Source organism: Telopea speciosissima, chromosome 1, assembly GCF_018873765.1.
Source record: "Telopea speciosissima isolate NSW1024214 ecotype Mountain lineage chromosome 1, Tspe_v1, whole genome shotgun sequence".
NCBI lineage: Eukaryota > Viridiplantae > Streptophyta > Magnoliopsida > Proteales > Proteaceae > Telopea > Telopea speciosissima.
Window position 1 is genome coordinate 18998488 of NC_057916.1, and position 16143 is coordinate 19014630.

At 39.2% G+C, this 16143-nt stretch overlaps 2 protein-coding genes across 2 annotated transcripts in view; both read left to right on the forward strand.

Annotated features, from left to right (window-relative positions):
• LOC122664298 (indole-3-acetaldehyde oxidase) overlaps positions 1 to 16143 on the forward strand; it is a 110048-nt gene that overhangs the window by 86026 nt on the left and 7879 nt on the right. The gene's annotated exons all lie outside the window — the stretch shown is intronic.
• On the forward strand, positions 1692 to 15738 carry LOC122664316 (probable aldehyde oxidase 4). Its single transcript, XM_043860090.1, is given in 5 exon segments — positions 1692 to 1785; positions 4107 to 4472; positions 4475 to 4801; positions 13669 to 14668; positions 15601 to 15738. Coding segments are annotated over 3 exon segments (1410 nt in total). The 5' UTR covers positions 1692 to 1785; positions 4107 to 4327; the 3' UTR covers positions 14607 to 14668; positions 15601 to 15738.

Below are 16143 nucleotides of genomic sequence, written 5' to 3' on the forward strand. Positions count from 1 at the left end.
CAGTGGTAGTTGTGCAACTACCTCAGTAGTGGTCAGTACCTCCCTCTTTGGATTCCACCCCCTACACACTTCCCACCCCTGGCCGCCCTCTTTGAATGGAAACCTAGTAGCTTATGGGTCCTCATTAAGAATGATTAAAAATATATATATATTGATACAAGGGGTTGTAAATAATTTTATCTTTATTAAAAAATATTTGTTTTTCATTACGCTAGTAAAAAATCTTTGCAATCTCTCTCAAAATATCAACATCTAAAAAAAAGACAGTATTATATTTTGCGGAACCCACTATATCTTAGAAAAAAATGTTAGAAAATTTAATTGAGCTGTCATGAATAGTTCTTCATTTTTTGTCACTTAAGAGTATATGAGCTAGTCCATGTGATACAGAACCCCAAATACTTCTCAATGGCCGAATTTCAATTCAAAGTAATTGAACAAGAAAAATTGCTCAAACTCTAATTCAAAATACTAGTAAAATTATCAAAATGCCTTTAAATGGAGATGAATATAAATTGACATCTTTTGTAATTTTATCTAGGGAAGCAGTTTTCTGTACGAGAGTGTGGCCTACGCCAGCACTCCCATGTGTCTATCTCTCTCCTCCTTAAAACAATGGGGTAGAGGTGTCTTTTCACATGGGGAGGAGAGAGATAGACTCATGGGAGTGTTGGCGTAGGCCACACTCCCGGACTGGGAACTTTTTCTCGTATATCTATTTCCTCTACTCATTTGAAGCTGAAATTATATCGATAAAATGCTTGCTTAGTCCTCTATCACGTGGATTAATCCATGTATGTACTGTCATATGACAAATATTACGTGAAACATGTTACTTCACAACATCGTGCAGTTACACTTTTATCTTTTTTTTTTTTTTTGTTATTTTTGAAGTAAGCAATTTTCTTGTTGGGCGCGTAACACACCTATTTATAGTTGCAACACATATCTTCAACGGCGGCACACTGCCTTTTCTTGCCTGTGCTGCTCAGAGACAGGATTGCGTGCAATGACCGTCTTACCCCTCTCAAGTAAAGTGTTCGGGCAGGGGTAAGGCGATCAATGCGTCTACGCAACATGGCAGGACAGGCAGCCCGCACCATAGAAGATTTGAATCCTCCTTATAGTGGAGGCGTTAGCGCTTTTCTTGTTGAAAACACGGTAGCGGAATAGTTTGATTGCTTCCTTAGCAGAATAGTTTTGTTTTGCTCAGCGCCATTATCCCAACCCGGTTCCTGTAGCCACGTTGTATTGATCATGTCCCCTTCCCAACAGTTGTACGTACCTTGTCTTGGAGCATCTTTGGATCTGCCGCCTATGATATAAGATCAAAGCTACCTCAAACCAACAAGGACTTGGTTTTCAGCAACCCTTTTTTTATTTTTTTTGTTCTTTTAATCAGCAAAACCACACCTTTTGTCTTAACAGAAAAAAGAAATAAGCTAGCACAGAGGGGTTTCTTCGTCATTGCCTAAATCATTCAAGACATATAATACTGCAGTGCAGATTTTCAAAGTAAAAAAAATCCAATGGGTTATATTTAAAGAGTGCAGAAATGACAGGGCGGGGCCGGGGTGTTTTCGATCTCAGTCATCTCACTGATCAGCAATAATAGAGATATGGAGAACAAGCAGGAACAGAAGAAGAAGATGAAGAAGAAGCTGGTTTTTTCTGTTAATGGTGAGAGGATCGAGGTATCTAATAAGGTCGACCCTTCCATTACTTTGCTTGAATTCTTACGGACTCAGACTCGTTACAAAGGAACTAAGCTTGGCTGTGGTGAAGGTGATCACTCACTTCTTGCTCTTTCTTCTATCCCTTTCTTCTTCTTCTTCTGCTTGATTGTTCTTTTGAAATTTGATTTCCTACTAGCTAATAAGATAAGATCTTTCTTTTCTTTGTTTTTTTTTTTTCTCCCCTGTTGAGTTGATCCACATGCAGGCCAAGCTTCCTTCTCTATTGCTCTTTTATCTCTTGCTACTTAGTCTGTCTGGTTAATGTCTATTTCTTGTGTTTCTTATATATATACCTTTAACTTGATCCAGATCCTCTACTTCTGCCGCCGAGCTGTCCTGCAGGATCGTGCTGCTTAGACACGATGCTGCGCGTAATGACCACTTTGCCCCACTCGAGCAAGGCGTTTGGGCAGGGATAAGGTAGACATTGTGCGTAACACCGTGTCTGGGCAACACGATCCTGATGGGCAGCTCGGCAATAGAGGATCCAAATTGCTTTTACTTACGGGATAGCTCATGATGTTCATATCGATCTATTATGCGCCTCTGCATCTGCATCTAGCACTGGGTACACCGCAGTTCTCATACAATAACTTTCCTAGTTCTACTGTATCTTTTGTTTCATTTCTGCTAAAACAATCACAAACGATTTTTTGATTATGGATATGGGGAAGTTATAATTTTATTTTTTATTTTTTTGTATATTTAATATAAATCAAAATTTTCAATAGCGGGGATAAATTTTGTTGTTTCACAATTACAATCGAAAAATATGCAAGACCGTGACTGTTTTTGATAATGACATAATAATTCATAATTATTTTTAAGAATCATTTTTCTCCCCTGACTTAAAAACGAACTTTTAGGAATAAGAGAAGGGGAACTCAAAACAAAATGTTAAATTATAAATACATGTCATTTAGATAGTCTCAAGTTTAAAACACAAGACACATAGAAGAATACAATAACATTTTACATGGTTTGGCACAACCAAGCCATGAGGCCAGTGTCTAGCTTCACTAGTAATAAGAGGGGGGAAAAAACAAAGGCAAGAGATCGATTTCCCATCGGGTAGAGTCTCCACCAGCATAGGGCCAATGAGAGTGTAGCACAAGGGCACCAACATAAATGCAGTTTTTATTTCATGAAGATAGGATGGTCTTTTCACGCGCTCCTATGTCACCAGGTATTTTTTTTCTCTCAAAAACCCTAATGATAAGTCCCAACGTCAAAGTTTCAAAGGACTTTTAAAACTATTAAGGTTGTAAACCCAAGTCCCAAGCCGCCTATTTTTAACACATTCTTAAAGGGTCATGATAGTGAGAATCTGTTGATTATTCTTAACCTCAATTTTGTTGATGCATTTTTGTCTTTCAGTAATGGTTTTAGTATTCGGTAAGGGGGTCAAACCTTAAATTGAACCAGTTAAACTGACCCGACCTAACTTGATTGAGATCGATCCAAATCGAATCGAGCCCTTAACGGGGCGGGCTCGGTTTATAGTTAAGGGCACCATTCAGTTTTAGCTTGGTTTAGCTTAAACCAACGGGCCACCAATGAGCCCAATGGATAAGACCGACGAACCCTGAACCCAACCCTCGAACCCTAAGAATCCTACTTAATTAAAAGATGTACCTAGTGTACGAGGCTCCCGCTACTGCGAGGTCTGGGGAGGGTCATATTGTATGCAGCCTTACTCCTACTTTCGCAAAGAGGTTGTTTCCAGAATCCTCCCTAATTCCTACCAAAAATCAGTCCATTCTAGGTTTTCAAACCAAACTGACAGGAAAGCAACCCAATAACACAAACCGAACCCAAACCGAAACCAAAAAGTCCATAATAGTTCGGGCTCGGTTTCCCTAAACTCACACTGAAGCCTGGAAAAATCGAATCGAACCACAGCCCTATCGGCATTAGAATCAATACCGTCTACGGATGGTTTGACCTTAAAAAATACTAAAACCAAACCTTTTTTACATTTTTACCATCATCTGTCCCGTTTCAAGGATGGATACTGGTATCGAATCGATATCGGTGTTGGTTGATACCGATACGGATCTGGTTGATATCAAACCGGTACCTAAAACCATGCTTTCAGGGACTTAGAACGTACTGTACGGACCAGGCCACAATTTTGGTCCACCTTAAACCGAGCCCAAATTTTCAGGGTCTGGTCTAGATTTACAAGCCTATGGGCTGGGCCAAGCCCGGGCGCAGACCTGAGCTGAGCCCTGGGATCGTTCTGGGTCTAGGTTTTCCAAAATCCGACCCAACCCCGGCCCAGTTGCAACCCCAGTTTCTGTAGCATTTTTTGTCTCTGATTTTACATTTCGAATCTAATAAATTTCCTCTGTTGCTCGTTCTTTGCAGGTGGTTGTGGTGCCCGTGGTGTTCTTCTCTCCAAGGACGATCCTGTCCTTGAACAGGTTGAGGAATTCTCAGTGAGTTCATGTCTGATCCTTATTTGCAGTTTAAATGGTTGTGCAATTACAACCACAGAACGACTTGGCAACACCAAATCTGGGTTCCACCCAATCCACCAAAGGTTCTCTGGTTTTCATGCTTCTCAATGTGGTTATTGCACTCCGGGCATGTGCATGTCCTTCTTCTCAGCTCTCCGTAATTCTGAGAAGAACCAGAGGCCGGAACCTCCTCCTGGGTTCTCCAAGCTCACAGTTGCAGAAGCTGAGAAGGCTATTGCAGGAAACCTCTGTAGATGCACCGGTTACCGACCCATGCCGATGCCTGTAAAAGCTTTGCAGCTCACATTGATTTGGAGGATCTGGGCCTTAATTGTTTCTGGAGAAAGGGGGAAAGTAAGGATGTGAAATTGAGCAAATTACCATTTTATAACTATCAAAATGATATCTCTACATTCCCCGAATTCTTGAAAGAAGAAATGCAGCCCAAAACCCTTTTGGATTCTGAAGAGTACTCGTGGTACAATCCTGTCAGTATTGAGGAGCTTCAGAGCCTATTGGAATCGAAATTAACCGAGAATGAAGCAGGGGTGAAGCTAGTTGTTGGTAACACGGGTATAGGCTATTACAAGGAACTAGAACACTACAACTGTTAGGGTTAGGGTTTTAAGCACAAGGTTGCTTAAAGCATTACACCCTGAGTATCTAGTTTGGAATACCCAGACTGCTGCCTCCAGCTAGTATATATAGGAAAACTAGGGTTTAGGTCAGATGGACTAATTACTAGATTGCCCCTCACAGCCTGGGCATTAATACAAGTAGGATTATATTAGAACATATAAAGGGATATTACATAAATACCCTTACAATCTCCTCCTATGTTCTACATATATCCATTACACATGTATAGGAACCATTGTTCAATCAGTAATTGAATCAATATAAATTGAATATCAATAATCCAATAAATCAAATAAGAAATAAGTAAACTTCAAGAAATAAAACAAAGGTTTTAGATCAAAACTAAACCCAACAATAAATCCGAAGTTCCACATGCAAGTGGCTAAACCAAAAGAAATAATCAAAAGGAAAAGTCCTTGCAATCCATGTGACTTTACTCATCAAGTAAGTCATCCTCATCGAGATCCAGATTCAACCGTTCTCCTCCATCTTCGCCATTCTCTATAATTTGTCAAATATGAATTTCATAAGATATTATGAATTCAATCATTTGCACAATAGTATCTAGTTCAACAATAAGAACTTAGTACATTTCATATATGGTGAAGGTAAATCAAAAACAATCAAGCATCATCATCAAGTTTCTTTACAAGAACTCGATCCTATATAGTCTCTATCATAAGGACCATACCATGTTTCCATTTGGAATACTGTATTCGTCATATCAGTCATAGATTTATGTTGTATCATCAAATTTGGAATGGTACACCATACTATGAAAGACATGTCATCAAATTTAGAATGACATAAAGACTAGCACAATATCATTGAAACATATCAGACATTTTTCATATTCCTTTGTAGAATAACAAAGTAAGGAGACTTCACATGAAAATTTGCTACACAATCAAGTTTGGAATGGTTTCACAAACCCCCATACTTAGTAACCTAACTAAGTTATCTAAAACATGTAAACTGTCCCGAATGCTTACCAAGGCTAGATGAGATTCGAATAATTCAAAATAATATCGGGTTAGGTTAAGACCTGACTAAATGGTCTTTAACCCCATCTCCCTTGTAGTTTTGAATGTTCGATCTTTGTTCAATCCCTTTGTAAGGGCATCTGCCATATTATCCTTCGATCTCACATCAATCAAAGTGATAATCCCTTGTTCTGTTCTATAATTCAGCATGGCCTGTTTCAGCCTGATGTGTCTCCTCTTACCATTAAAGAGTGAGTTATTCACAATCGTCTTTGTTGCTTGATTATCACAGAATATAGATATAGAGTTTAACTTAAAACTCCTCAATGGAATATCCATAATCAGATCCTTTATCCACTCTGCTTCATCTCATGAAGCTAGAGCATAAAGTTCCGATTCCATAGATGACAGAGCAATACTAGTCTGTCTTTTGGATTTCCATGCTACAGCTGCTCCTCCTAGTGTAAATACATAACCACTGGTGGATCTGCTGTCTCCCAAATCTGAGCACCAAGATGCATCAGAATATCCTTCCAAAGTTGGAGGATGTCCATTATAACATAAAGCATAACCTTGAGTACCCTTAAGGTATCTCATCAGCCTCGATAGGGCATCCCAATGCTCTTTTCCAGGATTACTAGTGAAACGACTCAGCATGCCTACCGTAAAGGCTATGTCTGGCCTAGTGCAACTCATTGCATACATGAGACTACCAATCAGTTTAGAATAATCTAACTGATTCACGGTGTCACCTGTGTTAGGTTTCAACCGTTTGTTGTAGTCATAGGGTGTCTCAATCGGTTTACAATCACTGTATCTCCAACTAGAAAGTAGCTTCTCAATGTAATGAGTCTGATTAAGGGTGATCCCTTGCTCACTGAAGCTTACTCTCATTCCAAGAATGGTGTCTACCACACCAAGATCTTTCATGTTGAAATCTTTGGACAAGGTTTCTTTAATGTCACTCACTACAGAGAGATCAGAACCTAGAATCAACATGTCGTCTACATACAAGCAAATAATCGCGACCTTGTTTGACTCAGACAAAAAATAAAGGCACTTATCCGAGTTGCTGGTTTGAAAACCAAAGCTCTTTACTGTCTTGTCAAACTTCTCATGCCACAATTTAGGTGCTTGTTTAAGACCATAGAGAGATTTGTTTAATTTACAAACTCTTTTTTCCGAACCTTCCATGACAAACCCTTCAGGTTGGTTCATGTAGATTTCTTCTGTTAGGTCTCCATTAAGGAAAGCCATTTTTACATCCATTTGATGCACAACATAGTGCTCAATAGATGCTATGGCAAGAAGAATCCTTATTGTTGTCAAATGGCAGACCGGAGAGTAGATGTCAAAATAATCTATCCCTCTCACCTGTTTATAGCCCTTAGCTACTAATCGTGCTTTATACCTGGCTATAGACCCATCCGGATTAAGTTTCTTCTTCAGTACCCACTTACACCCTATTGTCTTGGCCCCTCTAGGCAGATCAACAAGGTGCCAGGTCTCATTCTGCATTAAAGAGCTCATTTCCTCATCAATGGCTTCTTTCCATAACAGGGAGTCCCTAGATCTCATCGCTTCCTTATAGGTGGATGGATCAGCCTCTAAATGGTAGGTCACAAAATCCTCACCAAAATTCTTGGGTACTCGATCTCTAGTAGATACTCTTCTAGATTCGATTCAAGGAGCATTGTGGGAGTAGTGTCGAAACAATTGGTTCGATTCCAAAGGTGATTCCGTAACCACTTATCAAACCAGGCAAGGTCAGGCCTTTATCTCTAAGGAATTTATCCTCAAAGAATATAGCATCCCTAGATTCTATCACCACATTGGTTGATAGATCCAAAAACCGTCTGCAAGACTGTCTCGCACAACCAAGATATACACAAGTGTTTGTTCTAGTTTCCACCTTAGGTCTCCTAGGGTCTTGTATCCTAACATAAGCTACACAGCCCCAAACCTTAAGAGTGTCATATCTACGGGGATGATTATGCCATAGTTCATAAGGTGTAGAAGTCAGTTTTGAATGTGGTAGTCTATTTAGAATGTGATTTGCAGTCAACACTGCTTCTCCCCAATAGCAAGAGGGCATACCAGCTGTCAATAACATGGAGTTTAACATCTCTGTTAACGTCCTGTTCTTTCTTTCAGCTATGCCATTTGATTGAGGTGAGTAAGGAGCGATGAGTTTCAAGGATTATGCTGCAGAGGCACAGAATTCCTTGAACTCTGTCAATTTGTATTCTCCTCCCCTATCACTTCTAAATCTTTTAATTTTCAAGTTCAACTGATTTTCTACCCTATTCTTGAAAATTTTAAATTTTTCAAAAGCTTCATCTTTAGATTTTAACAGGTATAAATGACAATATCTAGAAAAATCGTCTATAAATGTTATCAAATACTTCCGACCTCATCTAGTTGTGTAGTTTTTAAAGTCACAAATGTCAGAATGTATAAGTTCAAGAAGTTGAGTGCTCCTAGAAACCGGTCTGAACGGTTTTCTAGTTATTTTAGTTTGAGCACACACTTCACATCTGTTAAATCTAATTGAAGTGTCTAATGGTAAATTATGAGTTTTAACTAGTTTGAGCATTTTCCTATAGTTCACATGTCCTAACCTACAATGTAGTATTTTGGGATCAAGTAAATTATGGTTAACCTGGTTTATTGTCTCATTAGCTAAACTCAACCTAAACATACCATTCAAATTATAAGCACATCCAAAATAAAAGGAGTTAACAGACAATGTTACTCTACCACTACTAAAAGTAATAGACATGCCAGCATCAAGCAAAATTCCAATGGAAATTAAATTCTTTTCAAAACCAGGAAAGATTTTAACATTTTTCAAAGTTAATATTTTACCGATGATAGAACCAGGTTTTGTCCCTTGTTGAGCCACTTCCACGACGTCTCCATTTGCAATGATGGATCTACCGCTACTTGAACAACATCGGTGAGCGGTCCTTGCTATTGCAAACATGACAAGTCGCTCCGAGTCTAACCACCAATCGAAAATGTCTGGCCAACCCCTTACCCTTGCCAATCATGGCAACAAAGTTAGTAGGCTCGTCTTGTCCACCAAAGATGTGAACTTCCTTCTCGTGGTGTGTCAGTGTTCCCTTTCTTAGGACCCCTACACTCAGATGCATAGTGACCCCACTTTCCACAGTTGCGGCACTTGCCCCTCTTTTTAAAATTAGGCTTTTTGGCCTCCAACTGTTGGGGTGCTTTCTTAGGTGGCTTGGACTGCCTAGGATATTTCTTGGGTTGTGAAACCAAATTGGCAGATGCCTGTTGTTGTTTCACCATCTCCAAGTTATTCCTGGCTCTGTTCTCATCTTCGATTCTAATGAACCGTTTGAGATCATCCAGCCCCACTTGTGTTTTCTTTCTGTGCATCTCAGTTTTAAAGGAATGCCAGGTAGAGGGTAACTTAAAGATAATTGCACCCACTAAGAATGCATCAACAACGGGGATGTTTTCTTGGTTCAATTTTGTTCTCAAGTTCTCAAAGTCTGTTACTTGTGGAAGTATCTCCTTATCTTCTTGAAACTTGAAGTCCATAAACTTGTCAACCAAGTGAGTTTTTGATAGGTCCTCCTCCTTTTTGAATTGGGCTTCTAGGTTTTCCCAAATCTCTTTTGCGAGTCTCATATTTACTATAGGTTTCCCGACCTATCTCGAGTGCGAGTTCAATAGGTAGTCTTTGCAAAAGTCTTCATCACTTATCCATTGGGCTTCAGTTAGGTCCGTACAATCAGAAAATTTATTTACTACAGTGTAGAAAATATTGAGGTACTTCAATCCAAACTGAGTCCTCTTTTTCCAAGAACTGAACTCAGAGCCACTAAAGCTTTCCAATTTGATCATCTCAATTGGAACAGCATGTTTCTCCATTGTTAAGTGATTTGTTTATATGTCCAAGTAAAAACTTAAATAAAAAATAAATACTTCAAAGAACAATCACACCTGAGATGGAGAACCCTGGATTTAGATGAAGGAGGAAAAGAAAGTGGTGGTGCAGCGGCATCAACACTTATGATGTGCACGTTGGTGCTTGTTGACACGGATCGCTGACTGCTAACACTGGCTGCCGATGCGATCGTTGGTGGCTGATGATGGCTGCTGGTCACGGACAGGTAACCAAAACCAATAGAATGAAAGGAGAGTTTGTACGGATCTTTCTTCCTTTTTTTTTTTTCTCAAATCCAACAAATCAAACAGCCTTGAGAATCACTACACAAAACAACTTTTGACTTTCTCTAATCAAATAATAACTTTGAAGAAAGATTCTGCCAAAGGTCAAATCACTTCTTCTTTTGATTTTTTTTTTTTTTTTTTTTTTAATAAAATAAAGAGAAACGAATCTTGTGACAAAGCCCTTTCAATTCAAAGCAATTAATGCCTTTGAAAGCAATTAATGCGTTCACCCTTTTTATCTCTTGCTATCTAACAATGAAAGCACTGAGAAGATGCAAAAAACCGAAGCGTAATTTGAAGAGCTCTTGACAAAAGGCCTCCTGACAGCTTCTGCAAACGTACTTTGTGGTTTCCTTTGATCAAAACAGTAAGTAATTGGAGAGCTTTGAAGCCGATCGGATAACGCACTACTGTGAATGATAAACGCCAATAAATCCAGAACCGTGAAGTACGATCTCTCAAAACCAGATTTTTGAATTTCAAAGCCGAACGTGAATCCGAAAATCCAAAAATCCAAAGCGATCTTGATCGTAAAGAAACGATGTCACACCCCGGCCCGGTAAATAAGGGCCAAGTGTGGCGGGATATCTCTGACATCCAACCAATCCCCAAGGATCACAAGTGCAGTACCCTATTTACAATCATTGCTCACAAATACAGTAATCAGAGGCAGCGGAAACAATTAAATAATAAAGGTAACATCAGTAGTAAGAGAAGTCTATGTGATATTTCATTTATATAAAGGACAAAGCTTGTGATACTACTATACAGTTCTCAAAGGTACTACAGGGTAAAACTATACAAAAACTATATTATATCAATATAGAAATATTTATAAGCATAAAATAGTGGGGAGATAGCCTGGACTGTTAGGCCAAGATCGGAAGATTGCGCAATCATCACATGCGCACGAAGTATCGTGCACTTCAAACTCCAGCGCCGCAAATCCATCATTAAAAGTAATTAAATCACCTGAAAAATAGGGATATCCACAGGGGTGAGCTCTCAACTGAGCCCAGTAAGGAAATGCATGCAAAACACAACACAATAATTCATGATGAATGTGTTAATCTAGCATGCTCCTAACATGGATACTAAGTCTTATGTGGTATAAGTACTACTGTGGTAGATGCTAACCTCGAAGAGAACCCGCCAGGAAAGCATGACACAAGGCAGCTAACCCAACAGACCCCCAATGACCAACTGGAAAGCATGACACCATGCAGCTCCAGACGTCGGTCAACCGAGCGAAACCATTCTACCACGGTGAGGACCCGCCAGAAAGCATATCACCAGCGCACTAACCCATGACCCTCAATGACCAACCCTACTGTTTATTCCCACAGTGAGTACACACGCTAACATGGGAGCGTGAATGGTACCCGGCATACCTTCTTGGCTGTACCACGGGTTGTCCAACACCTTACCCCTGTTGGTAAGGGGCGTAATCTTGGGTTATGATATAACATGACCTAGCCAAGTGCAAACTATGCATGATAGCACATGTATGAATAGCTGAATTTAAATAGAACAAGATTTCTCCAAGAATAATCATCGATAACAAGTAAATATCATGCAAATGCAAGATGCCAATGCAACCTAATTCACATGCAGATTCTAATGCGGTAAATAAAAGCTAATAAACTATATGAACAGGATAATTTTGATGATGCATGACATGGCAATCAGAACAATAACAAATTAAAATGGTAAACACTCCAAAATTAAAGTCAGAATTCCCTTACCTGAAGTTGCAGACTAGACTAATTCAGTTACCCTTCAAAGATCCCAGCAATACAGGCAAGAATAGAGTATACAGCCCAACACAGTTCTAAAACATTAGAAAAGATCAAGTGTTAGGGTCGAAGGCAGCCTAAGGTCTAACCAAGGGTCTAGGGGCATTTCTGTCCAAAAATATTGAACCGGATTCAGAGGGCGTAATTGGGATCTTGTTCCTAATGGTCAGATCTTGACATGCATGGGCTTAATTTCATGGTTTCACCTAATTCTAAGGTGGGTCCATTTAATTGAGGGTCCAATTTCATGATTAATTCCAAAATTGAAAAATCAATTTGAGGGGTTTAACAAATTAACCCAAATTGATTATCAAGGGTTTGTTAATTGAGTAAATCAGCAGAGAATTGGGTTTCTAATTTCATATTTGGCTTCCTAATTTAGGGATTTCATAATTTAAACCCAAATTAGTTGACTTAGGGTTTATGGTTTGCCATTAGAAACAGAATGGGCTGATTAGAGGTACAGCCATGAAGATTCAGGCATAGCCGAACCTAAACAAGCACTAAACGAAGAAGAAATTAGGTGGAACTTCCACTTTTAAGCTTGGATTAAAAGCTTTAATGGCAGAAATCTATTTAGGCATAGTCTAGGCTGAAATTAGATCAAATTTAGAGGAGGAGATGGAAACAGCAGGGATTCTCAGAGCTTACCTGAAATCAGCAGCAAGAAGGGACGATGGCAGCCTTGCCTTTATGCTCCAAGGTCTCTAATGGAGGTCTCTAAGCTTCCAACTCAAGTCTGAGATGAATTTCCAAGGTATGCTTCTTATTTCCCTTCTTCTTCTTCTCTTTTTCTTCTTTCTTTCTTATTCTCCAAGGCTGGAACGATTCTGGTTCCTCTTCTCTTTGTTGGTGAATAATGAATAGTGTAAAGAGGGTTATATTTATAGAAACTTAAGCACTAAGGGGTAAATCTGTCTTTTGGACAGAAATTAGATTTAAACTAATTTCTAAAATAGTTTATAAACTTGAATTCGTATTTGTTGGTCTATTCTATCCATAACTTGATGCCGGGCGACATTAAAGGTTATCCGAATACGGGTAATTGTCTGGAACAGCATTCCCCACTGGGGAACTGGGTCCCACAGCGATAATTTTACTAAAGTACCCTTCTAACCCTATTTGGTCGTACAAAACGTTATATAAATATATTTTAAATTATACTTACATTGAGTTTAATTAAGGGGGAGGTTCTGCAGCCTGTCCAGCTAGCAGACCAGACACAGGTAGCTCTGGTGCGGGGTCCCATAAGGTCAAAATTACTATTCTGCCCCTAATACACTAATTAATTAAAAATACAACATACATACATATAAAATGGGATTCTTACCTGGGATTCGGCCTAAGACAGAGAGAGGCTTCGCAGGCCATCAATCCAGCATGCCAAGCTTATGTGTTGTCTTCCGCTAGACACCTCCGACTCATTTAAGGCCACGGTAGTTGGCTGATCGGAATGCCTTTACAGACGAGTCATGAGATAGGTCTGAATTTCTTAGTCAAGATGGCCCTCAACTTGAGGTTAGCATGGCCAAATATTGAACCAGAACCTGACATCACAGATTTCAAAAGTTCAAATTTATTCGGAAATTTGACCGGGTTTCACAAACGAAATACTAATGCTTTAAGATTGTTAGGGTTAGGGTTTTAAGCACAAGGTTGCTTAAAGCATTACACCCTGAGTATCTAGTTTGGAATACCCAGACTGTTGCCTCTAGCTAGTATATATAGGAAAACTAGGGTTTAGGTCAGATGGACTAATTACTAGATTGCCCCTCACAGCCTGGGCATTAATACAAGTAGGATTATATTAAAACATATAAAGGGATATTACATAAATACCCTTACAACAACTCCTACATTAATCTTAAACATATTCCTGATCTCTCTATGATTAAAAGGGATACCACTAGGATTGAAATTGGAGCAACTGTGACATTCTCTAAGGCAATTCAGGCTTTGAAGGAAGATGGGGAGGGTGGGTTTCACTCCACTATCTTGTTCAAAAAAATTGCTGACCATATGGATAAGGTTGCATCTGTGTTCATCCGAAACTCTGCAAGTTTGGGGGGAAATTTGGTCATGGCTCAAAAGAATCACTTCCCCTCAGATATTGCTACAATACTTCTTGCTGCAGGTTCACTTGTAGATATACAGAAAGGTCGAAGAAGACTAAAACTTACATTGGAGGAATTTTTGGAGATGCCTCCATGTGATTCTGAAACCATACTTCTAAGTGTAACAATCCCAAATTGGGAACCGGTAAAGAACATTTCATCAGACAGCAAAACTCAATTGCTGTTTGAAACCTATCGTGCTGCTCCACGGCCACTTGGGAATGCATTGCCCTATCTCAATGCAGCTTTATTGGCTCAGATTTCTTCCTGTATAACTACTGATGGTGTTGTTCTCGAAAGCGTTCAGTTGGCTTTTGGTGCATATGGGACTAAGCATGCAATAAGGGTGAGGAAGGTGGAGGAGTTTTTAGCTGGGAAGTTTCTTGATGTGGGTCTTCTATTTGAGGCTGTCAAATTACTCAGAGAAATTGTGGTTCCTGATAAGGGAATTTCACATCCACCTTATAGATCAAGCTTGATGGCTAGTTTTCTTTTTGATTTTTTGCATCCTCTGGTCGAAGCTAAAACTGGGATTTTCAGGGATGGCTTAAATGGCTACGGTAATGGTTTTTCAATTAATGCCTCCAGACCAGAGAATCACTGTGACCAAATTGATCAGACCAAGGGGGCCAGGCATCCTCTCACCTGCAAAGCAGTTGGTGAAAGTTAACAGGCAGTTTCATCCAGTCGGTGAACAAATTAAAAAGGCTGGAGCTGAGATCCAAGCTTCTGGTTCGTTGTACTAAACTGCTATATATATATATATATATTTTTTTTTTCCATCATGAAAATAGCCTTTTCCTTTTCCCATTCTTTAATCTCAACCTTTGTTGGTTTTATTGTTTATTTTTTCATCATGAAAATAACCTTTTCCTTTTCCCAATCTTTATTGTCCTCTGTTGATTTTAGTGTTTACTGGCCACGTTTCTATGTTTTTCGCCCATGCTGATATTTGTTATTCCATTAACAATTGTGAATGAGAAATTCCTTTCCTAATAATACCTGTGAACACACTCTTCTCATCAGGTCAGTCTTTTGAGATGTAGTTTTACATGGTATCAGAGCAGGGTACGTCCTGCCTTCCTTTCAGTTCTGTCCAGCTCCATCCTCCCCTTCCTGTTTTCATTCATGTTTATGGTGGTTCCAAACCACCTACACGTGACGGAGAGTGTTAATCCCACATCGATTGTGAGTGAGAAATTCCTTTCCTAATATACCTATGAACACTACAATTACTTATTCCTTGTCCCGGGAACCCATAAATTCTTTCAAAAAACACCTTCTTGTCTGGATATTGTTTCTCTTTATTTTTTTTTAATGTTAATGATGTCATCATCTCTAGTGTTTCTTAATTGGCTGGGACCTTTAATTGTTCTTCATAATTAAACTTCAGATTCACATCCATCCAAAAGTAAAAATCAGACTCACAGATTCTGCTCTTGTTTTATACTTTTTGCCACCTTGCCACCTTGATATTTTACATGGTAGTTTCAATTCATGTTAATTAGCATTACTTAGAGCTAAATTTTTATCCTTTTGAGGATTCTGTTTTTATGTTAATAAACTTTTTATTAATTGCCTTCTTTATTGTATTCTCCAAGGAATAAGAAAAAAAAGTCTGTATGGTGTTAACAACTTTTGAATCTCACCATAAAATCATATAGGTGAGGCTGTTTATGTGGATGACATACCCTCTCCAAAGGATTGCCTTCATGGAGCATTCATTTATAGTACGAAGCCTTTGGCCCATGTGAAAGGTATTAAATTCAAGTCTACATTACTACCACATGGGGTTTTGGGAGTTGTTTCTGTTAAAGACATCCCCGCGGGAGGGAAGAACATAGGAGTCACTTCCTCTCTTGGTTATGAACCATTATTTGCTGATGGTCTTACTGAGTTTGCGGGCCAGGCACTTGCGCTCGTGGTAATTACCATCTGGATTTTATTTTTGCTGGTTTGACTGTGTTTGCCCATTGGCTCACAGCTAAATTAGTGTTTTTTTTTTCACCTTCTTGTTTTCTACTAATGTTATCACTGGAATGCTGGTGTAGGTTGCAGATACACAGAAGCATGCAGACATGGCAGCCAGTACTGCAGTGATTGATTATGACATGGAAGGTCTAGAAGCACCCATATTAACAGTAGAAGAGGCAGTTGAGAAATCCAGCTTTTTCACTGTCCCTCCATCTATTAACCCAAAACAAGTT